This window comes from Carettochelys insculpta, chromosome 10, assembly GCF_033958435.1.
Source record: "Carettochelys insculpta isolate YL-2023 chromosome 10, ASM3395843v1, whole genome shotgun sequence".
NCBI lineage: Eukaryota > Metazoa > Chordata > Testudines > Carettochelyidae > Carettochelys > Carettochelys insculpta.
This window is the reverse complement of record NC_134146.1, coordinates 44,858,507-44,883,415: the sequence shown is the minus strand read 5'-3', so window position 1 is coordinate 44,883,415 and position 24,909 is coordinate 44,858,507. Positions and strand designations below refer to the sequence as shown.

At 43.7% G+C, this 24,909-nt stretch overlaps 1 protein-coding gene across 8 annotated transcripts in view; it reads left to right on the top strand.

Moving 5' to 3' along the window:
- The window catches only part of MCF2L2 (MCF.2 cell line derived transforming sequence-like 2), a 312,428-nt gene that overhangs the window by 265,051 nt on the left and 22,468 nt on the right, over nucleotides 1–24,909 (top strand). For all 8 annotated transcript variants that reach the window (XR_012646857.1, XM_075004498.1, XM_075004497.1 and 5 more), the window contains 6 exons: nucleotides 2,329–2,454; nucleotides 8,008–8,229; nucleotides 9,549–9,641; nucleotides 11,268–11,346; nucleotides 14,148–14,220; nucleotides 19,731–19,840. Coding sequence is in view for 7 of the 8 variants with exons in the window: in XM_075004498.1 (XP_074860599.1) it covers nucleotides 2,329–2,454; nucleotides 8,008–8,229; nucleotides 9,549–9,641; nucleotides 11,268–11,346; nucleotides 14,148–14,220; nucleotides 19,731–19,840 (703 nt within the window). In the remaining variant the exon portion in view is untranslated. The remainder of the gene's footprint in view (nucleotides 1–2,328; nucleotides 2,455–8,007; nucleotides 8,230–9,548; nucleotides 9,642–11,267; nucleotides 11,347–14,147; nucleotides 14,221–19,730; nucleotides 19,841–24,909) is intronic.

Below are 24,909 nucleotides of genomic sequence, written 5' to 3'. Positions count from 1 at the left end.
ACGTTTGATCTATTCAACGTTTTTTCCCTTAGGCCCTTTGAGTGAAGACAGAGAGGGCCAAACTCTGAGCTCAGAGGGCTGTAAGTCAGGAACAACCTCATTAAATGCAATGGAGTAGCGCTGGTGAAAGGCTGGAATTAATGAGAATAGAAACAGAGAGGTAGCTGTGTTCGTCAGCACTCTGACAAAACAAAGCAGCAGTCATGTAGTATTTTAAAGACTAACAAAATTACTTATTAGGTGATGAGGTTTCGTGGGGTAGACCCACTTCTTCAGATAGATCCGAAGTCTTTAAAGTGCTACGTGACTGCTGGTTTGTTTTGTTGGAATTAAAGAGGTCAGACACAGGACTACAACTTCCACGCATACAAGAGCCAGGGGTTGAAATGGGAAAAGGCTGAATTTGAAATCAAAAGGTCTGATTCCCTTATCTGCTTTTATAGACTTCAGTAAATAAGGGAGAAGAGAATTAAGCCCCTGCCAGTTCCTTATCACACTCCAGGGATAACCAGTGACCACAGCATGAAAGACAGGAGTGAGCTTGTGTGGGACGCTGTGAGGAATATTCCGTCTAACCTTTTCCACCCATGTGCGGAATGATTTTTTTCATGTGCACCAAGGCATGTGTGAATGTGCACCACCAATGGAAGCAAAAAACCTGGCTGTGGGCACTCGGCTGATCAGCTGGGCAGTGCTGGAATTTCTCCTGAGCAGCCACGCAAGTGCACAGTTTACAAGGAACTCTGCCTGTGAGCACAATGTACCCTAGATATTTAGGGTCCAAAGCAAAGAGAGACTGCAGATTGTGGTCTATTAATTGTTTTCCTGACTTTTGGCCACCTGTTCCCTGTCAGGCCTACAACTTTGCCCCTCGTGTCCCATTCTGGGGACGTACAAAGGGGAGATCGCTTATCTTAGAGAATCACCCTGTTTTTAAAGTACAATTTTAGTGCCTTCTGATTGGAGATTAACATTGTCCTTTGAAATAATTCTCCTTTAAAGAGACATTTCCAATTTTCATATATGGGTTGGTAAATAGTTGACCTTGAAGTAGGGTTTAAGCGAGCTGGAAGATTTCTCTGCCTGTACCCTGCTCCTTTTAAAAGTTCAACATCTGGAGAATAAACCTTCTGGTTAGAGACTAAAGAAGCTCAATCTATAGTTTAGCAAGAAGATTAAGAGGTGATTTGTTCACGGTCCGCAAGGAAAGCGATGGAACCGATCATCGATAAATAATAAAAGGGTCATTAATGTAAAGGGGTCCTTAAAGGGGTCAGGACAAAGGCATAACATGGTGCACCATCTGGAAGTGGAAGCTAGACAAACTGAGACTAGAAATTAGAGGGATATTTTTCGTAGTGATGGTAGCAGCCTACCTGGAGAGGTGGATTTTCAATTACCTGCAGTGTTTAAATCAAGACTGAGTGTCTCTCTAAAGGAAATGCTGTAGCTCGGACAGAAATTGTGGGCTTGCAGGAACCAGTTACTGAAATTCTTTGTAACAGAGAGAAAGCTGTGCTAGTCTATATACTATCAAAACAAAAGAGCAGTCAAGTAGCACTTTAAAGACTAACAAAATAATTTATTAGGTGATGAGCTTTTGTGGGACAGACCTACTTCTTCAGACCAGCAAATCAGAGAGTAGAGGGCTGAAGGGGGGCAGGGGAGTCAAGAATTAGATTAAGCCAAGTATGCAGAAGAGCCCCTATAATGACCCAGAAAATTCCCATCCCAGTTCAAACCACGTGTAACATATGGTTTGAACTGGGATGGGAATTTTCTGGGTCATTATAAGGGCTCTTTTGCATATTTGGCTTAATCTAATTCTTGACACCCCCACCCCCACCCCCTTCTGCCCATCTACTCTCTGATTTGCTCACCTTGATCATTTTTTTTCTGATTTGTCAACCTTGATTACTATTTTTGGTTTTCTGTTCCTTAAATATTGAGTCTGTTCTGGTCTGGCTACGGTCTGAAGAAGTGGGTCTGTCCCACAAAAGCTCACCTAATAAATTATTTTGTTAGTCTTTAAAGTGCTACTTGACTGCTTTTTTGTTTTGAAATTGTTTGGTTTGTGTTCACATCAGAGAGCACATTAGATCCTCACACTGGACCCCATTTTGGTTCATAAATTAACCTGTGCAACTTAAAAATTCTTAAAGCTTAAAAGATCTATTTCTGATGATAGTTAAAGAGAATCTCTTACCACACCTGTAACTACACTCTTCTATGTGCACAATGTGTGTCGTGCTGTGGTCCTAGCTCGTGGACCAACTATAGGGATTTGCGAGACATCCCTTGATATGGTGGCCTTTATTGTTTAAATAGGAAATGCTGAAATGCAGCAAGAATTCTGAAGGCACCGCTGAGCTGGAAGAGGCCCTGGCCACAATGCTTGATATCATCAAGTCGGTGAATGATTCCATGCATCAAATAGCCATCACAGGATATGAGGTATTATTGCAATGTATTATTTGTACCCTAGTCACGGAGTAGGCAGTGTTCCAGCCAGCACCCATCATGACATACGCACGCATGTTGCAGGAATCTGGATTTCTGATCTCTAACTCAGAGCCTGCCCAGGTAACAATTCTGTGACAGAAAGACACCGGGTGAGATGGAGTGGTGATCAAATATTAATGACAGAATCTCACCTGAGCAAAGTGTGTGGGCAGTGGGTATCGATGTTCCCTCTAATTTTTTTCCACCCATGTGCAGAATAAATTTTATTATGTGCGCCAAGGTAGGCATGTCTGTACACCACCAGTAGAAACACATACTGCTGGCTCTGGGCAATCTGCTGGGCAGCATTTGGATCTCTCCTGGGCTGCCATCTAAGTGCTCAGCTTACAAAGAACACTGGTGGGAATGGGTGGATGTGACAGCTCAGCAGGATGCAGCTGCTTTGCTCAATGGGTCTGATGCTGAAGTCTGTAAATGAGAATATGCAGGGTTGACTGGTCCAAAATAAGGTAGTGGTTGAAAATTCCAGGGTTCTGAATCAGGAAAAGCTGGTTGACATAAATAAGGCAATAGAAGCCTACACCTACCGCTGGAAGCCCTGTTGCCTCAAATATATTCATTATGACAATGAATATTATGACATTATGACAATAATAGCAGTGTAAATCAGGGATAACACATTGAAGTCATTTCAGTTACCTCAGGAATGAACCTGTCCCTCCTGTACAAAGAGAAATGAATCACTGATTAACAGCTTTCAGAGGGAAGCTGTGTTAATCTGTTTCAGCAAAACAAGGCATGCAGTGGCGCTTAAAGACTAACAGTGTTATGATGTAAGCTTTCGTGAGTTGCAATTCACGTAATCAGATGCATGAAGTGAAAGAAAAAGAAACAAACAGGAGGGATACAGAGATGGGAATGTTACGTCAGAGCAAATTCAATCAAGGTGGATATGGATAAAAAAGTGAAAATATCTGAAGTGGAAAATTACATATTGTAATGAGCTAGTTATTCCCGTTTCCTATTGAGACCCCTTTCTGATGGTGTCAAATTTGCATGTGAATTCCAGCTCAGCAGTTTCAGGCTGCAGTCTGATTTTGACAGTTTTTTTTTTTTTTTGCTTGAGGACAGCAATTTTCATGTTTGCAACTGTGTGTCTAGGGAGGTTAAAATATTCTCCCACTTGTTGTTGTTATATGTTATCATTCTTGATGCCTGATTTGTGCCCATTTATTCTGTTGCATAGGGACAACCCAGTTTTTCAATATACATGGCAGAAGGGCATTGCTGGCACATAATGGCATATATCACATAAGTAGATGTGCAGGTGAGCGAGCCCTTGGTGATGTGGCTGATGTGGTTAGTTCTTATGATGATGTCATTAGGGTAGATGTGTGGACAGAGTTGGCAATGGGGTTTGTTGCAAGGGTGGGTTCCTGGGTTAGTGTTTCTGTTGTGGGGTGCATGGCCGGTAGTGAGTATGTGCTTCAGGATGAAGGGAGGGGATGTTTGTAAACGAGGACTGGCGAGCACCCAAGGTCTATGAGAGCAAGGGATTGTCGTGTAGGATAGGTTATAGATCCTTGATGATGTGTAGGAGAGGTTTAGGTGGGTGCTGTAGGTAATAGCCAGTGACATTCTATTAATTTCGCTGTTGGGTCTGTCCTGTAGTAGGTGACTTCTGGGAATCAGGCTGGCTGTCATTCTGTTTCTTCACTTGCCCAGGTGGATATTGTAGTTTTAATATGCTTGATGAAGATCCTATAGGTGTTTGTGTCTGTTTGAGGGACTGGAGCAAATCCGATTGTATCTTAGGGCTTGGCTGTAGGCAGTGGATCACATAATGTGTTCTGGGTGAAAGCTGGAGGTGTGTGGGTAAGTATCGTGACCAGTAGGTTTCCAATATAGGGTGGTGTTTATGTGACCTTCATTTATTTGCACTGTTGTGTCCAGGAAGTGGGTCTCTTGTGTGGGCTGGTCCAGGCTGTGATTGATGGTGGGCTGGAAATTGTTGAAATCCCAGGGGGATCTTCAAGGGCCTTCTTTCGTTGGGCCAAGAGGATGATGTCATCAATCTAGCACAAGTAGAGGAGGGGCACGTGGGAAGAAATGCTGAGGAAGATTTGTTCTGAGACAGCCATACAAATGTTGGTGTGCTATGGGGCCATAGGGGTACCCATAGCAGTGCCTCTGACTTGAAGGGATATATCATTGCCAACTCTGGAATAGTTGTGGCCCCCTGCTTAATTGATCCAGGCATGTGTCCATGCTGTGGGCTAGAAGTTCTGAGCCCCAGTGTGGCTGGAACTCTGAGCATCATCTTGCCCTGCTGTGGAGGGGGTAGAACTAGAGTGCCAGGCTGGTCGGCTGCCCTGGTGCCCCGCAGGCACAGGGACAGATGATTAGGGAACTCTGAGTCCACATGCATCTGCCTCCTCTTCTTCCATTGGCCAGGAACTGTGGCCAAGGGGAGCTGTGGAGGTGATGCCTGGGGGTGCAGGCATTGCACAGTGCGCAGACCCACCTGGTTATGCCAAGGCACCTTCTGGGAGTGGTTTGGGGCCAGGACAGGGGAGGTCCTACCTTAGCCGTTGCCACAGGGAGAGACCTGTCTGAGGTAAGCGGCCCCTGGCTAGAGCCTGTGTAGCTACCCACAGGCAGACTCAAACCTGGGACCTCTGGAGCTTAGTGCAGGCACCTCAACAGCTTGAGTTAAAGGCTATGTGGATTTCAGCTTAGGCTGTAGAGGACACTTATTCTTTCGCTGGGAAGTGGTCGAGGTATCGCTACACAGGACAGCTAACCACACATAGGTGTAAGAGTTACACCTGCATCTCTCACACCCTCCTGCATCCCCACACCCTCCCAAGGTCTGGTTTTCTAACTCAAACCCTCTCTCCCAGCCATCAGCCTCAGCCTCGTGCCCCAGCTCTAAGCCTGTTCCCACAGCCAAACTCTCTCCAAGAGCTGAACCCCTTGCCCCAGCTTGGAACCTCTTCCAGCTCCCCAGCTGCCTCCGATAGCCCACATCCCAGTTCCCAGATCTGAGCCCACTCCTGTGCTCCAAACCCTTGTCCAGAGCCCCCTCCAACACCTTGAATCCTAATTTCTGGCCTCACCCTAGAACTGAGGGAAAGCCCTGAGTCTGTGCATCCTTCCACATGGCTTTGTGGGGCCCATAACTGATTTTTCCGTGCATCAATGGCCCCCAACAGAAAAAAAGTTTCCTCACCCTTGCCTTTGATTATTCAAATGGAATGATACTGTGATATTTTATCTTTGATGCAGAGACTTTTTTCAATAAGTCTCTGAAATAGAAAATGAAAACTGGCTTGTTTCTTCAAAAACAACAAGAAGTCCTGTGGCACCTTATAGACTAACAGATATAAGGTGCCACAGGACTTCTTGTTGTTTTTGAAGATACAGACTAACTCGGCTACGTCTCTGACTTGTTTCTGTTCCTAATGAAGTCAATGGCAAAGCTCCCTCCTATGTTAATGATGCATTATGAGACATTCAGGAAGCAACCAATGCCTGGGAACACTTTTGGATTTATGAAAAACTGTTTCCATTGCAGTAAAACAAAATCATCACCCTCATAACAAAACCCCCGGATACCTCTCTACTAGTTTCAGCATTTGCAGAACCTTTAACAAAATCTTAATCCAGGGGCTAGATTTGATCTATGATGCTGCTCTGAGGAAGTTCGCAATTTTTTGAAGTTCCAACCCTCTCAAATCCCTGCAGCAGTGCTCAGTGACTGCAGTGACATAGAGGGAACTGTTCGTTACACAATTGAAACGGCTGCATTTGTTTATGCTATTGAAATAATGAAGACTTCAGTTATGTTGCTGTAAAAGACAGGGCTTTCTTGAGTTCTGCTTGTAATTCACCTCTTCACTTTACATGGGTGCATGGGCAGCAGGTGCTGTAGTGGGGAAGGCAATGCCTTGCCAAACTGCCTCATCTGGCACCGTCCATGCTCTATCAGAGGCCCCCAGGCTTCCTTCCCCAGCCTGCTCTTGAGAGTGGGAGAGGCTGGGGAAGGCAGGATGGGGGCCAAGCAACCATGCCACTCATTGGCTCCCTGGAACTCTGTGGGCTGGGAGCCAGTGGCCGCATTTTTGTATGTTGGGGGGGTTGGGCTGTCAGGCCCATACAGGGGAGAGAGGTCCGAGGGGAGCAGATGCACACCCCTCAAGGACAGCTGGGGGTGTCTTGCTTCCACACGTTGTGAAGTCACCCACTGGTCCTGGGATGGAGAGATTATCCAACAATATCTCATGTCTCAGGGGTGGCAGCTTGCAGAAGGATCCCTAAGCCATCACAGCAATGACTGACCCTCACTAAGTTCACATGTTTGGTGTGGATGAGCACCCAAAAGTTCACATGTTTATCCACCAGTGGTGGGCAACCTGCAGCCCACAGTTTGCACGCGGCCTTCTCACCATTCTTGGTTGAACTAGACTAGCAAACACATGGAAACAACATTTCTGATTACTTTTCTGATTGGCACAGTATTTCTTTTCCAGCTTGAAATGAGAAGATCACCACTTCTACTGTCTGGACCTAATTAAATTTAGGTACTCACATTCTAGGTCCTGAAATTCTTTTTACCACCTTTATACTTACAGTAGTTTTCTTTACCTGAAAAATGGTGCAGAGTGTGGAAGGGTTGGGATGGGGACCAACTGACATTGCTTCACGGGCACAGGAGCGTCGGTCTGGCAAAACTAAGTCCCTCACAGAGGCTGGAGCTAAACAAACGAGCAGTCCTGTAGCACTTTAAAGACTGGCAAAATGATTTATGAGGCGATGAGTTTTCGTGGGACAGACCCACTTCTTCAGAGCTGGAAAATTCAGGCCAGAGCTGATTGTCTTAATTGGGAGGGGGCAACATAAGTGCTGTGGGCAAGGAAAGGGATGGGGTGGGAATGGATAAGGGAGGGAACGTGTCAGCTGATTTTGGGAGAGTCTCTTTAGGGGCCCCAGCTTTCACCTGACCTGTCCCTTTTCATGCACCTCCAGTTTCACCACTCCTTAAATTCTTAACCTAAACTGAGTCTATCAGCCTTTGAACTCCAGGGCTTGCAGGCCTTCTTTGTCTGCATCTCAATGCCTAAGCCCTTGCCGCGTTGCTACCCTCTCTGTTCTCCCTCCTGCATAGCCGGCTTTGTTTTCTGCATTGGTTGCAGTGTGCATGTCTCCACAATCAGCTGTTCTGGCAGCAGTGTTGGGGTGTGGTCAGCCTGATTGCCTGTAAGCAGGGAAGAGGCCCTGACCCTCCAACCTGTGCCCTGGCATGGGTTTGTGAACCTATCACAAGCCACAAACATTACAGCTGGGAAACAAAGCTGACTCCTTGGCTTTGGCTACATGTCCCAGTGCCCTAAATAGCCCAGTGCTGTGGCACTTTTGGTTCCCCAGTCACATCTGTTGATCCTGTGATTTAAACAGTGGGCAAGATGGATCTGTCCTGGGTTTGGCTGCCTTGACCATCACCCATGTGAGAAACCTTCTCCCCCTACTCCCCTTGTCCAACAGGGAGACGTGCAGGAGCTTGGTAAGCTGCTGATGCAGGGTTCCTTCAACGTCTGGACTGATCACAAGAAGGGCCATAGCAAGGTGAAAGACTTGGCAAGGTTCAAACCAATGCAGAGGCACCTCTTTCTCTACACAAAGATCCTGCTCTTCTGCAAGAAACGGGATGAAAACACGGACGGCCATGAGAAGTCTCCTTCCTACAGCTTTAAGAATTCTTTAAAGGTAAAGGGCATGGTGTAAAAGGAGAGGATAGGTATATATCCACTATCGAAGCCATGTTAACATAGCATTCAGGCAGGCATTATAAAGGCAAGAGTAGAAGTATGGAAGAACTTACCGATGAAGGCAAGTTGAAAAAGGCAGAAGCTTGGGGAGTGATCTTATCTTTTAATCAGGTAAAACTCCTGTTGGAGATGAGCCAATGAACCCTGGAATGTTAGGCATATTTGAAATCTGAACTAAGGCCTGGATCTGTACTCATGAACTGTCCCCTCTCTTAAAAATTTGGTGAATCTTTCACGAACATTGAAGTGTTTGAAATCCAGATCTGAATTTTCATCAGAACACCATTACTTCTGTGCTGAAAAGGGCCCCGAATTAGGGGGAATTTAGTTGGCTCAGTACAGAGTGAACTCTTTTGTCTTTTGCACTGACTGTGTCCTATTGTGAGGAGCAGGGATAAGCAGTTCTCAAGACCATCTCTCTTGTTCCACCTAAAGGGGCCCCATTGTGCTCTGATTCTAGGCACTTGGAGTTCCCCTATTCATGTTCAGTGGAGCAGGATGGGGATCAAGAACTCCAACCTATGACCCTCCGTAATGGTCTTTCTCCAGCCTATGTTCTGTTACAAAAATGTCTACAAATGAGTCACAAAAAACTTGAGGATTCCTAAAATTCACCAGGGTGATGTTCCCACCCCTGAACCCCGACATTGTTTATTAACATTAGTTGCATTACTGGAGGATAGACTATCCCATCAAATACAAAGGTATGAACCTGGAGCCTTTAAGTGGCAACATCTGGAGCAACGCTTGGCTCAGTGGGTGGGTGTTTGTGTGTGTGTGTGCCATTAACAATGTCTGTTTATGAATGCAGAATTCTATTTTTTAAAATATTTTTGACATGATATCGATGTGTATGTTAAGTAATTTTTTAAGTTGTTTTTTTCACAGAGCTTTGGGGTGTAATCCTACAAGGTCGTGTTCCTGATCCAGAAAAACACCTAAATGTTGATATTGGAGATGATGGGACGATTCACGTACTTAAGTTCTTTGCTGGATTGGGACCCTAGAAATCGGCACTTCATAGGGTCAACATCTGAATTTAACAAATGTGCTGCTGCTGTGTGCTTTCTGTAATCTTTTAGAGAGAAATATGCACAGCTAAAAGGATGCAGTGGTGAACTTGGTTGACTAAAAAATAATTTGTTCAAATTTATACCAACTGGGACATGTCTTTGTTTATCATGCTCTTCGGAGGGGATATAATTTAAAAGTAAGCTAACATTAAGTTCCTGGATTTCCTTTTTTGCTTTGAAACAGATGAGCACTGTCGGCATCACAGAAAATGTAAAGGGTGATAACAAGAAGTTTGAGATCTGGTATAATGGCCGGGAAGAGGTCTATATCATCCAGGTAAAATGGTTTCTGTATAAAGGGGCTCATTTCTTCCAGCCATATTTTGTTTTATACTCTATTCTGGATGCTACTGATCCTGTAGTGGTGGTCATGGAGGGGGACAGAGAGAATATGAAGGAAACTAGTTTGTGATTTTAATGTTACTCCCTTTCTCAGAATAAAAACGTTATCAGAACCTATCTCATAGCACTAGTGATTCTTACCCTGTGCTGTAGAGCTTCTCTTGAAATTCTAACTCTTCCTGTATCTTTGAGAAAACAAGGAATCCTATTGCCCCGTAGAGACTAACAGATTTATGAGGGCATAAGCTTTCATGGGTAAAACTTACTTCATCAGATGAACTGGAATGAAAATACAAAGGCAGGTGTATATGTAAGAAAATTACTGCAAAAGAAAGACGTTACTATCCATTGGAAATTAGGGTGATCAGTCAGGCTGACTGGTCATTCACTGTAGCTGATGGGGAGATGGGAATATCCATCAAGGGGAAGTTGACTCTATAACTGTGTTTCTCAACTCCAGACTTCTCTTGCATACCCATAAAGATATGCATATCATCGGTTGAGAAACGTGGTCCCAAGATAATCTGAGGTCTTGAAACAAGTGCCATTCAACCTTTCCAGATAACTGCACCCTTTTCAGGAGTCAGACTTGTTTTGCATAGCAGCAAGACACACCTCACTTAAAATCTACTTAGTTACAAAAACATACAAAAATATCACAGAAGACGACTATTGAAAACTTGATGACTTTCTACCATCTTATTATCAAATAAATGAAGAGGAATACAAATATTATACTTACATTTCAGCATAAGGTATACGAAGCAGTAGAAACAAGTCATTGTCTGAATGACCTCTTAGATTGTAACAACTGTACTAGTAAGAGAGAGGTAGCCGTGTTAGTCTGTATTCTAACAAAACAAATCAGCAGTCATGTAGCACTTTAAAGACTAATAAAATGATTTATTAGGTGATGAACTTTTGTGGGACAGACCCACGTCTTCAGATCTTTACCAGTGTTTTTTATGTAGTCTGTTGTAAAACTGGGCAAATATCTAGATGAGTTGATGTCCCCCTGAAAGACTTCAGTGTAGCCCCAAGGGTACATGTACCCTTGGTTAAGAAACACTGCTCTGTAGTGTTTGCCAATTTAGAACTCTATTGAAGCCTAATTTTATAGTTTGGAATTAGCAAATGAACTCCGATTCAGCTGTTTCCCTTTGTAATTGAGTTTTGATTTTTTTTTTTATAGAAAGATGGCTTCTTTTAAATCTGTTATTGAATTCCAGGGAGGTTAAATTGTTTCCCTACAGGTTTATGTATGTTCCCTTTCTTGATGGATGTAATAGCCTTGTGGAAATTGTCACGGCCGTGATAGGAATGAAATAGAAAACAAAATGTTGTAAAATGATGTGGAAGTCCAGACAGAAAAATAATAATAGGAACTTTTAGATCCAGTATCATGTTTGTTTTGTAAAGTGCACTTTGGTTTTTTGGTCCTAGTTCTGGTCATAGCGGGTGATCACAAGCAAGAGCAAAAAGCCAATTTTGGGTTAAAGCAGCTCTAGGTTGACCTACGTTATTGACCTATCTCTGCCTTGTACCTTTCCTGTGGTTACAGGCCTCTTCTGTTGAGTTGAAAAACATCTGGGTTTCTGAGATTAGAAAAGTCCTGACAGGACAACTGGAAGCATGTAGAGGTAGGACACGGTGTATAGTGTTTGTGATGTGTATTGACTTTGTACCCGACATTCAACAGGGAGACAGTCTAAAACAGGTTATCGGATGGGTGTGTGCTGCCAGATGCAGACCCGGTATGCTGAAAATTAACATACTCGTTTATAACTGAAATACATTTTTGACCCTTAGGCCGTGTCTACACGTGCCCCAAACTTCGAAATGGCCACGCAAATGGCAATTTTGAAGTTTACTACTGAAGCGCTGAAATGCATATTCAGTGCTTCATTAGCATGCGGGCGGCCGCGGCGCTTCGAAATTGACGCGGCTTGCCGCAGTGCGTCTCGTCCAGACGGGGCTCCTTTTCGAAAGGACCCCGCCTACTTCGAAGTCCCCTTATTGCCATGGGGAATTCCCATGGGGAATAAGGGGACTTCAAAGTAGGCAGGGTCCTTTCGAAAAGGAGCCCCGTCTGGACGAGACGCGCGGCTGCAAGGCGCATCAATTTCGAAGTGCCGCGGCCGCCCGCATGCTAATGAAGCGCTGAATATGCATTTCAGCGCTTCAGTAGTAAACTTCGAAATGGCCATTTGCGTGGCCATTTCGAAGTTTGGGGCATGTGTAGACGTAGCCTTAGTCAACTAGTGAGCATCAGTCTTTTGCCTTGCTTGCAAAGCACAAAGATGCAAAGGAGAATAGTTCAATGGTTAGGATGTTAGCCTAAAACTCTGGAGATACCAGCTCCATTTTCTCCTACCCCGAAGGCTTCCTGTGACACCTTGGGTGAGTCATTTAATCTCTTTGGGTGTGTTTCCCATCTCTAAAATGGAAATAGTAACACTTCCCTGCCTTGCACGGTGTTGTGAGGATAATGCAGGTAACATTGTGAGATGTCCATATATAGTGGTAATGGCCCATTTAAGGACATAAGATATGTATGAAAAAACTTGATAGAGGCTGTGGCATTCTCCAGGCAGTGCAGATTTTAGAGCCAGGGGTCAGCAACCCATGGCACATGAGCTGATTTTCATCTGCATGAGAGGGGAGAGCTCCACCCTCTCCCTTCTCTCCTATACAGCCAGCAGCTGGCTCAAAGTCAGGCTGCCTGTGGCTTAACAAAAGAGCAGATAATGCCCTCAAGCACCACCTAAACAGCAAAGTTCTGCCTCTTAATGAAAAGTCTAAGTGACTTTTAAAAGTATGCCCAGCACTTGGTCCGTACCTAGCAGTCAAAAAGTTGAATTTTGGCCCTCTGCCTCGGAAGGGTTATTGACCCCTGATTTAGAGTGAGGTCTTGTATAGTTCTTTCTTACAAAGTTGCTTTTAACCTGAGGTCCTGGAACAATGTGCATCGTGGTGATGCTGAAAGCCATTGAATCAAACTGTAAACCCTGTGTATGATGAAAACCACTTCAAACCGGGGGCTGTTCCAGCACCTATGGTTTAGTCTGCACTAAGGTGCCACAGCAGTGAGGTAAAATGAGAGCGGGAAAATAGTTGTCCCAAAAAATGGATCAACTCAGCAGAGGAGCATGTGTCTGAATGCACTAAGATGTGCTATGCAAGTTTTACTGGTGTGAGTTTGAGGCAGATGTATGTATGAGGGATGAGGCTGTCAGTGAGGGATGCAGGTAACTCCCACTCAGAGCCACACAACACAGCTATGCATTCTGTTTGTGCCACATATCTCACAGAAAAAGACTTATAGTGTAGAGAGGTTTTAAAATATATATTATCATTTTTTTCATATTGCTCTCCTCTCCATCTGTAAACCGGCTGCCTTAGTTATCATGACTCCAACAGTACTGTGTTCAGAGGGAGACAGAAATTATGGACAAATCAAATTTCTGGAACAGTAGCTCTCTTTTTATTTTTTAATTTTATTTTATTTGCTGATCACTTGAAAATTGCTGAGAGTCTCTTAGTGATCTTTGCAAATGGAAAGGGCTTTGGGTAAAAATGCCATATTTAAAAATCCCTTAATAATAATTAATGCTTTTTTTGTTCTATAAATAAAAGCACACTGCTCATATTTTAATATCAGGATGGGTCTTTTCTTCACCATCGCACCCACAGAGCTGAGGCTGGGAAGGAGAACCATCTCTTCCTGGCAACTGCAGCCCTGGAGATGGGGAAAGTCACCTCTTTCTCTGGTCACTTCTTTCTCTTTGCATGTCCCAAATTCCCCCACCCCGTCTTCTGACCCCCTGTCCTCCTCACCTATTTCTGCCCACCCACCCTCCTCCCCCTTCTTACTTATGCCCTATTCCTCACAAAGCCACCAGTTCACCTTACATGTGAGTGTGTAGGGTCCAGATCCACCCAATTAACGGAGACTTTCCTGCAAGCCACTAATTAAGTGGGCAGCTCTTTCGTCTCTCGCATACAAATGCCCAGGTGCACACCTTCGAGGGCATTATCCATGGACCACCTGAATGAAGCTTGCCAACCACTGGCAGTTCTTGGACCACGGTCTCAGAACCTCTGCCATTGGGTACACCACAGGGAACGTGGGATGAGCCATACACAACTAGTATAATGGGATTTCCCTGTCACTGAGCTACCCTTGCTGCGAGTCTTATCCAAATTTCCACTGGTTTACACCATATGCCAAGGTCAGCAGATTCTCCCTTATTAACTCATTAGTGATGTGGAAACCCCCAAAATATTGTGCCCTGAATTTGACTTGAAGATTTTCACCTGAGCAGCAGCACATGGAATAGTTAAGTTAAGTTAAACCCGTGAACCTCTCCAGTTTCTGCATTCATTCAAACTTCAGAAACACCCAGTGCAATTTGAAGCTATTTTTTTCTCTTTCTAACAGAAGCAAGCCAGCTACACCAAAGGATCACAGAAAGTGTGTACCATGCCCCAATGAATTCCTCCAACTCAATCAGGTAAGCACAGCCTAACTGGTGATCTGCCAAGCACTGTTATCAAAATATCTGTTACCTGTTTCAATCTCAATATCTTTAGGTGCAAATAAATAAAGACTGCGCAATGTTTCTTCCCAGTCATACCGTAGTCTTCAGTGTCTTTAACCCACATAAATGCAGACAAATCTTCATGGAGATTAGGTCATCAATACTTACTAGCCAGGAGGGGTAGGAATGATGTCCCTAGACTCTGTTTGTCAGAGGCTGGAAATGGGTGACAGGAGATATCAGTCGGGCTATGTCTACACTAGCCCCAGAACTTCAAAAGGTGCCTGATAATGAACCTAATTGAAGGATGCTAATGAGGTGCTGCCATAATCTCAAAGCAAAATGCACCCAACACAATGGAGTTTGCTTTTGCAAAGGAACCATAAGCATCCATGAATTTTTGTCAGGATCAACTGAAATTGGGTTAAGATTCATTGAAAAGGATTGTGGACTTTAATGAAGCCATCAACAAATGTGGCCTGCATTTGCAAAGCACATGTTGGACTGATTTTGTGTGGCCAGGCTTGGGCATATTATTATGAATGTTTCCTGCAGCTTTTGATTGTTTTTAATGTCCTCATCATCATCCTCATCAATAACCGTGGGCTCAGCACACATGGGTGTCTGATGCCTCTCTCGCTATTTCCTTCCATCTTTCCCAGTCCAGTGCGGAGTGGCTTAGTTTTTGTAGACTAGCTCCGCACCAATCTACTATATCATCTATCCATTCTCTGTGGGGTCTGCCTCTCCTATTCGAACCGTCCATTATGCCAAATACCAGAGTCTTGATTGTTCATTGGTCGTTCATTCTGCAGATATGCCCAAATAGCTGTAGCTTCTGTTTTATTACCTTCTGCAGCAGGTTCTCTTTTGGCTGTATCTTTCTATATAATTCTTCATTGGTGACCTTCTGCATCCATCGTATTCTCAGAATCTTTCTATAACAACTCATCTAGTCTGGTTTGGTAATTTTTTCTGGATACATTTTACATTTCATTGGAATTGTTTCCTTTTTCTGGTGCTCTGGGCAATTTTATACAGAGAGATCTTCATCTTGGTTCAATCATAAACAAAAATGAAGCACCATTTCTGGAATACTTGGAGGTTTTCAAAATCTAAGGAACAGGACAAACCAAGTCACTTCCACTTAAAGTCTCCTAAATGGTAATGCAGAGAACTAGCAGCAGATGAGCTAACCGGTATCTGTGTCACCCTCTGCACCTTTTTAATGTCAACCAAACCTAAAGGTCCGGTGGACACAGACAGCTCTTTAGCTCACCTGCTGCTAGTTCTCTGCATTACCATTTAGGAGACTTTAAGTGGAAGTGACTTGGCCTGTCCTGTTCCAGAAATGGTGCTTCATTTTTGTTTATGATTGAACCAAATGAAGACCTCTCTGTGTAAAATTGTCCAGACCACCAGAAAGAGGAAACAATTCCAATGAAAAGTAAAATGTAACCAGAAAAATTTACCAAACCAAACTAGATAATTAACCTTCTGACACAGCAATTGAAAATGGCATAACTTCCAAAGCAGAAACACTAGGTACAATACTATCGCCAACAGTTAATTAGCCCGAGGAACCACTGTTCACATATATTCGTTTAACCTCCAACAGATTAAACCGAAGGAAAAATAAGGAGCTTGCTCTCTTGACTACCTGGGGAAAGAGGACACTGGACAAGTCGCCCTTTGTCCAAAGTGTCACAACAGCACAAGGCCCGCATATGGTGATTGCGTACATGGTCAGTGAAGAAAGGCCTTTATGAAGAAACAGTGATAGTCTGCCCCACTTGCTATCCTAACCAAGGAGAACAGGATCCTCTCTACTATGTGGGCCAGTGGGATTGAGCACACAGGAACTAGAGTACAAAATATCCCAAACCAACAGAAGAGGAGTGACCCCAGTCTTTCCCTGAGCCTGCTGACATCCATAAATAGCCATTCTGCACTGTTGGGCTTCCCAGGATTTTCATGGGTGGACTCAGAGGTAGGGACGTGTGGATTCACAGGATTTTCAAGGCTGTTCTTTGAACCCTTACCTCCTTACTGCTGAGTCCACCCATGAAATGCTCCGGCAGACAGGATGCTCTTCCTGTGACTGTCACTGTCACTGTGAAAAGCTGGATTGCTCCCGTGATTGCAAATGATGCACTGGTTAAACCAAAATCAGCAGCAGTATGATCACATGGCAACCAGTATCACTAACTGTGGCTAAACACTAATTAATTAATTAGACTATATTTCACCCACCAGGTATACAGTCCATCCTGTGTTGCTCAAATATAAAGGTACCAGCAATCATGTTATTTATAGTAGAATTATGAACCTTCATTGCTACGTCAGAGAAGTCTAATGGGATAAACCTGTCTCTGGGTCATTATGCAATGTGTTTTCTTTTATCCAGTCCCATACTGCCCCACCCTCTTTTATGCTGTGATTCCACAAGACAAAGCCAAGTTGGGCTGGGTCAGTATTTAGAATACACAGCTCATAGGAAAACTCAGGAAATAAATCAAAATTGGAATTCTCCAAAATGTCAGGCTGCCACATCAGCTTCGTAGCTATCAGTACACAAGGGAGTGACCTGGCAAGTATCACATTCAATTGCCTGTGACTGCCCTAACCCGATTGACCAGGTACCTCAACTGCAGCTGGTCGCAACCTTCCTGTGTGTGAGTCAAGTGGGATTCAGCTAGCAACCCTGAAGGATTGTAGTCAAATGCCTTAACCACTTTTTTCAACAGCAGTGTTGTTAATCTTGGGGTCTTGTCTAAATTGCAACTCCACTCATTTAAATTCTGCTTTTCTAAATTTAGGCCACAGCTTCAGTTCTTACTCTGGACAGTCATGTGCTGCGTTTTGTGTGTTATTAATTAGTTTCTGTGTTTCACCCAAGAGGTGATGGAATTTCAATGCTAGTTATACATTTTTATATCTATTTCAGCTTATAAAACTTAAGTGGGCTGTTACTTTAAAAGTATAACTGTAAGTGAATTACTATTTTCATTTTTTGCTTATTTGCAAATAATTTAGTTAGACATCCAAGTATATGGATATATTGTACCCAAAGACATGTGGATCTACCAACTGGGCATCTCTCCTATTTTATTTTGCTGGCAATGAAGTTTGGAGACATAAGGGCAGTAGCATTTCATGGTCTCTTCCCCACCGTCCGAGCTGGAAGTGGGTGGCCTGTTGCTATATCACTTGCACATATATAGCTTATCTCAGCATAACAAGAAAGGAACAGTTAGAAGAGAGCAATGCAAAAATTCAGTATGTTTTGCGGAGTTTTTAAAACCTACCTCTGGTTTAAAAATCAGATTCAAATTTAGCCAAAAAGAATCGTAAACATTGGGTGATAGTCCATAGAAAGCGGGTCAGAAGTTCTAAATAAAGATGTGGGCCTCAGAATGCCCTGCAGTTTAGGAAATAAATTTGCTTTACCTCCAATAGTTCAAAAGCACCAGTATATTTAGGAGCAGTGTGTGCCTTCTTTGTGGCTATCAAAGCACAACTGTTTGTGAAGCGCTATATTTCCCAAAGGACCTGTAAGGTGGGTAGTTATTATCTTCCTCATTTTATGAAAGAGGAAGTTGAGGCACATGGAAGGCATGTGTCATTGTTGCTAGACATCATTGGGGTGAAGCCCTGAGCAGGATTACCAAACCATAGGTACATACAATGAATGTGAGAATATTCACAGTTGCACCAGGTGGGTTAGAACATGTTTTAAAATGGCATAATCCCTCTGAGTAAGTCAACATTGATCCGATGTGTTTATTTAGAAAGATTCCTAGGGGCAGGTTATTCCAGATTCATGCACTGTCGAATCACTGCACCATCCTCCCAAGCAGTTAGAATTGGCTGCTGTTGAGAAAGGAAGTGTCTGAACAGAGAGCATACCTCATGGGAGAACTCAGTGTTCAGCAGGAAGTCAGTCGAATTAGAATTCCCCAAACCAGAGGTTCATCAGTCATAGTGTGGAGAGGGTAGGGTTACCATATTTGAACTTTCAAAAAAGAGAACACCCTGGAGAGGGTGACTATCTGTATCAGTACCTGCCAGCTCATGCTGTATTAAGGTACTAGATTTACTATACCACATTACAGTAAACCCTTGATTTTAAGGACTCCAATTTAGCAGACTTCAGGAGCAACAGACAATCCCGTTGTTCCTGAAGCCCTCTGGGGGTCTGTAATATCCTAACCATCCTCCCACACCCAAAACAGGGCGCGGGACTTACCGCTGCTGCCTGGAGGAGCCACCGCCACCGCCTCCCCTGGAGCTGCATGTGACTGCAGCTGCCTCGCTCTGCGACTGCAGTTGCCCCACTGCGTGCAGCTGAAGGGGCTTCGCAGCATGTGGCTGGAGGAGCCTCCATCGACTCTGGAGCTGCCACGCACGCCTCTCACCATATTGCGTCCCACCCCCGGTGAGAGGAGTGTGTGGTGGCTCCTCTAGCCATGTGGCAAGGGAGCTCCAGCCGTGGCAGCCTCCGGCAGGTCCGGCTCCAGCGGCGAGTCCACAGCTTTTTATTTTGGGAGGGAGGAGGGGCAGTGACTGGGGCTGGGGGACCCTAGCGGGCGGGTGGGTAGTAGATTCTCACATTTAACGGACTTTTAGGATTAACGGACAGCCCTCCCCCGCCATTAGCCCATTAAATCGAGGGTTTCCTGTCATACAAGTGTTGATAGCTACCGATACAAGTACATTTCAGCCCAGGGGTGTCCTCTTTTTTGAAAGTTCGAATATGGTAACCCTAAGAGAGGGGACCCTTTTCTATCCAAATGCTCTGGTCTTTCAGCAGAATTCTCCATCCGTTACTAATAAGCACTTTTAAAAATGATGGTGTTTGCTGTTGCTTGTGGAAGCTAATTTGGCAGGAAGGGGTGAGTTCGATGAAGATCTGGATTAGGTTTGGCCTGGTGTTCAGGGTTTTGGTTAATAGGCCAAATCAGAGCCGGAGCTTGCGGTTAGAGGCACAAAAATCTCCTTATCTGCTTATAATGAAATTCTGGCCTGGAATGTTGGAAATCTCACAAGATTGGCTGGTCTCCTGGGATGTCCCACTATTTTTGCCACAATCTGTCAAGAATTGTCCTGCTTGTATCTGAGCCAGAAACGGATCTCTTCCAGTCTGGAAGCTGACTCACCGAAAGCTTATGGCTTGGTGTGGATTTAGGGATTTCTATCCAAACCAAACCCCTCCCCACCAAATTTGAACAGATCCTGATCTCAGGTTCCAGTCACGTTCCATCTCTGATTAGTGTTTCCCACCACCAGGAGCAAATATAAAAGTCTGGAGTAAGTACTCACGGTGTGTGTGTGTGAAAGTGGGCTGGAATTGTTGGTTATGCCATTGCTTCAGCACCACAGCAGTCAGCTCAGGATATCAACCTAAAAGTGCATCTTAAGTCACTGTGTGATATGATAACCCATCAGATGATATGATACTGTTTTGTTTCCTTTGTCCAAAGATATAGCAGGAAGTCCTCGAGCATGTATGAAAATAAATCTGAGCCAACAAGCCTGGAAACCTCTAACAATAGGAGCAGAAACTCCAGTCCCAGCACAAGACAAAAGAGAGGTAAGAGTTCCACATCAACGTGGAATATTACCTCCACCATCCCTGTGGGTGATAGTTACATCTGTGCAACCAAGCATAGCATTAAAAACAAGGTTTTGCAAAACTTAGAGTCAGAAGTTAATCATTTACGTCCATGGTTATTTTTTTCAAATCCCAATGTAGGTTCAAATAAACTTCGGAAGACAGCTGGCTGCTTATTCAGCTGGAGATTGTCAGCTAACAGGGTCCAGGTGATGATAATTTAATGACAGTCTCAAATAAATGCTCAAGCTGCATTTTTCTTACTGAACTGCGAATCTTGATTATTATAAATGGAAATACTTTTTCATTAGCCAGTGCTTACCAACACTGATAAAAATCAAAACCTTTCCAGTCTAGATGTTAGCCAAAGGCCTGGTTTTTAAGTCAGTCATATGTGCTATTGTGTGTGCAATTTGTTCATACAGTTGTATCTGCAAATCATATGTTTGTGCATGCAAATGGAAAAGTATAATAATTTCTGCGGGCAGTTACCTGATTTGCACGTGCAGTTGTGGTATTTGCAAAGGCACATTAGGCATACATTTGTGAACTTGATGTTGAAAACTCTAGTCCTACATCTAAATACACATGCACGCACACATACACAAACATTTTCTCTTTTGCTGTAACTCAAATGACAGCAGCAGCCAGAGGCTGTATTCAGTATAGACACCAGGCCTATTGCAACTCACTACAACTGCAGTACTGAAGAAAGTGATTGTGTTAAGGCAACTCAGTGTGGTAAAACTTGTCGAAGCCCAACCTCCAAGAAACATAGAACTTAGGTGGGAAGCCACTGAAATGTGTTGTCAAAAAGTTCTGGTGTACCCATCTGTGCAGACATATGGCTTGAAGTTAAGTATTCAATGTCTTTCTCCTTTTCCCCCACAATTAGGATGAACCCCTGTCCCCTCACATTTCTTAGTGACCAAAAATCATGAACAAATGTCCCTTGCTATAGAAGGACAAAATGCACATAAACCTTATTTCCTCTTTTCTTGGAGGCTTTAGAGTCCATTTCTTTTATATTCCTTGCAAAATACTGTTCAGAACATGCGCGCGCGCACGCGCACACACACACGCGCGCGCGCATATGGATTGTGTCCTTTGTGAAGCAGTTTATCTGCAAACCAGGAAGTGATGGGATGTGCTTTTCTTTGGAATCATGGTGTGTCTATCTGTTGCTTGTCAGTGTAGATAGTATCTGGATGTATTCTCTCTCCGTGTTTCCCTTTCATACCAGGTCTCCATTTGCGTCTCCTTTGTGATAATTAATTGGCAGTAAAAGAGTGATGGTGTAAGACAGTTTAAGACCTGCAGCTCTGGAGCCTCATGTAGTCCAATAAGGACTTTGTGACTCCCAAAGCTGTAGTTGCAAAGTTTAAAAAAAAAATCCCTTCTGATTATTTTTGATAAACAGTGAATGTCTAAACGCCCAAAAATGAACAATTCATCTCAAATAGTAAATGCTATGTGAGCTCGAAATGTTGGATAACTCCCACTTTAATATGTGCAGTGCATTGTGGGATGGGATACTGCATCTATGATTTGACCATGTTGCTAATAAAGTCTTGATTTTGAAAAGGAAAAGGAAGCTTATGACATTCCTGCTGTGAAGGACAACATGCACGTGAACAAAGAAAACTGAAATTAATTGTGAAGTAAAATTGGCATAATTAAAATAGATTCAGGAGTGAAAGTCAGAAAGACAGTGGTACATACACACACATAAAGGGTGAGGAAATAGAATATGTAAAAATTTGTGAACATCCTACAGTAAACATGTATCACAGTACAAATCACTGAATAGCAACAAAGAGAAAGCCATGCTAGTCTATATACTATCAAAACAAAAAAAGGAGTAAAGTAGCACTTGAAAGACTAACAAAATAATTCATTAGGTGATGAGCTTTTGTGGGACAGACCCACTTCTTCAGACCATAGCCACACCAGAACAGACTCAATATTTAAGGCACAGAGAACCAAAAATAGTAATCAAGGTTGACAAATCAGAAAAGTTTTAGCAAGGTGAGCAAATCACAGAGTAGAGGGGCAGAAGGGGGCAGTGGGAGAGGTCAAGAATTAGATTAACCCAAGTATGCAAAAGAGCCCCTATAATGACCTAAAAAATTCCCATCTCTTTGAAGTCTGTCCAATATACAAAGCATCTGGACATTGTTGGCACATGATGGCATATATGATGTTAGTTGAGCAACATGAGAATGTGCCTGTGATTCTGACTGCATGCCATACTCCAGAAGGCCCTAGGTGACAGGCCTGTTCTCTCCTGCAGACAACCTCCCAACCTTATGAGGATTCTCACCTACAACCACAGTCTACGCTGCAGGAACACCAGTCCTGGAACTTTTCCTTGCAACAAAGCCCATTGCCAACTTTGTTCACATATGTATTCTGGAGATACCATCACTGGACCTAACCAGGTTACTCACAGAATCACGGGCGCATTCTCATGTTCCTCATCTAACATCATATACGCCATTACGTGCCAACAATACCCAGATGCTTTGTATATTGGACAGACTTCAAACTCTTAGACAAAGAATTAATGGGCATAAAACAGACATAAAAACACTCCTGATCCACAAATTGATGAATCACCACTTTAATGGAGTGGGCCATTCAGTTAATGAGCTGAAAGTTTGTGTCTTACTGGCTACGTCTACACGTGAAGCCAACATCGAAATAGCTTATTTCGATGTGGTGACATCGAAATAGGCTATTTCGATGAATAACGTCTACACGTCCTCCAGGGCTGGCAACGTCGATGTTCAACTTCGATGTTGCACAGCACCACATCGAAATAGGCACTGCAAGGGTACGTCTACACGCCAAAGTAGCACACATCGAAATAAGGGTGCCAGGCACAGCTGCAGACAGGGTCACAGGGCGGACTCAACAGCAAGCCGCTCCCTTAAAGGGCCCCTCCCAGACACAGTTGCACTAAACAACACAAGATACACAGAGCCGACAACTGGTTGCAGACCCTGTGCCTGCAGCATGGATCCCCAGCTGCCGCAGCAGCAGCCAGAAGCCCTGGGCTAAGGGCTGCTGCCCACGGTGACCATAGAGCCCCGCAGGGGCTGGAGAGAGAGCATCTCTCAACCCCACAGCTGATGGCCTCCATGGAGGACCCGGCAATTTCGACGTTGCGGGACGCGGATCGTCTACACGGTCCCTACTTCAACGTTGAACGTCAAAGTAGGGCGCTATTCCGATCCCCTCATGAGGTTAGCGACTTCGACGTCTCGCCGCCTAATGTCGAAGTTAACTTCGAAATAGCGCCCGACGCATGTAGCTGCGACGGGCGCTATTTCGAAGTTAGTGCCGCTACTTCGAAGTAGCGTGCACGTGTAGACACAGCTACTGAAGGGGAATTTTCTCAACACTTTGGAAAGAGAGGCTGCTGAACTCTCTTTTATATTCAGATTTGACACATTAACACGTGCTTTGAACCGGGATGGGAATTTTTATTTTGTTAGTCTTTAAAGTGCTACTGGACTGCTTTTTTGTTTTGATGATATTACAAATCGTATGTGCACTGTTCTTAAAATAGGGGTTACAAAAAGTATGGTTTGATGTTATTTATTAATGCCTGTCTTGTATTCACATTCATTGCAGCTCTTGAATTATTGAGCTTTTTACCAAATTAAAAAAAAAAATGGCCCCTCTTGATATTTTGGTTGTTGACCCCAGGCTACGTCTACACTAGAGCGATCTTTCAAAATAAGTTCTTCAGGAAGATCTTTTCCAAAAAAACTACTTTCAAAAGAGTGCACCCACACACAAAAAAGCACTTTTTAAAATTGATCCGCTCTTTCAGTAGACAGCGTTCATGCAGCCCTCGCTCTTTTGAAAAAAGGGGCCAGGGACTGAAAAATCTGGTGCTATCAGGACTGCTCTTTTGAGAAAAGGGCCCCTGCAGCATCTACACATGTTTTTTTCCTGAAAGAAGCTTTCAGCAAAAGGCTTTCTTCCTCATCTGGGAGAGGAAGAAGGCTTCTGGAAAAAGTGCTGCGTTTTATCAGTTTCAGATTGAAAGAGTGCATTTTGTGTGTAGCTGCTCTGTGGGGTCTTTCAGAAAAGGCCCGTTTTTTTTTCGAAAGAACTTGCTATTGTAGACGCAGCCCGGGTGTAAGGCACATACAGTCAAGTGGTCAAAGTATAGGCCCTAGAGGCAGGAAATCTGTCTTATAATTTTTGCTCTGCCATGGACTTTTTTGTATGACCTGCCCATTATAGAGATAGAAGACAAGTGCAAAATTTAGCAGCTTTTTTTGGATCTGGGATATTGGTTCAATCAATTCCTTTTATTAATATAATGTGTGCAACTCAGTGTCTTCTGGTCTTAGAAGCCCACAGTCATAGGATCTAGCACCAACTGCAACTTCTCAGTAAACATAATTATCAGGCAGCTTGGCAGTTTATTTATTTGGGAAAGTGATTTGTTAGTTTTAGTGGCATGTGAATTCATAGAAGACATCCCAGCTAATCAGGTGATACACTGCCTCATTTTACGTCAGCTCAATTGCATGGAGGTTGTTGGAAAGATGTCAGCAGGTAAGGTTTAAATTGTACCAGCTATATACGTAACTGATTTAGACTTCACAGTGAAATACCACAACAGTGGCTTAGTGTGTTGAGGCTACAAATACACACTGTCAATATTTTTCCTGCATGATAATTCTTCCTCTCTTATTTCCCCCTGGAGCCCTGAGCTTCTGCCTATTAAAATCACAGTGATGCTTTTTCAAGGCACAAGGCACTGGGTTCTGTGTTTAATTAGCTTGATGCTGAACTGTATTTATTTTTTCTTTTCAAATAGCTGCTTTCCTCCCAGTTTTTTGTGTTTTTACTCACCATGGAAACTCAGCGAGCCAAAATAATCCCTGGCAATGCCATTGATTTATACCAGGGATGAGCTTGGCCCAGCTAGTTTAATTTATCTGGCTTCTTGTCACCTTTTCAGCTGATGCACAAACTTGGATTTAATCTAAAGGATTTAATTTTTGGTTGTCATCCAGCCCTAA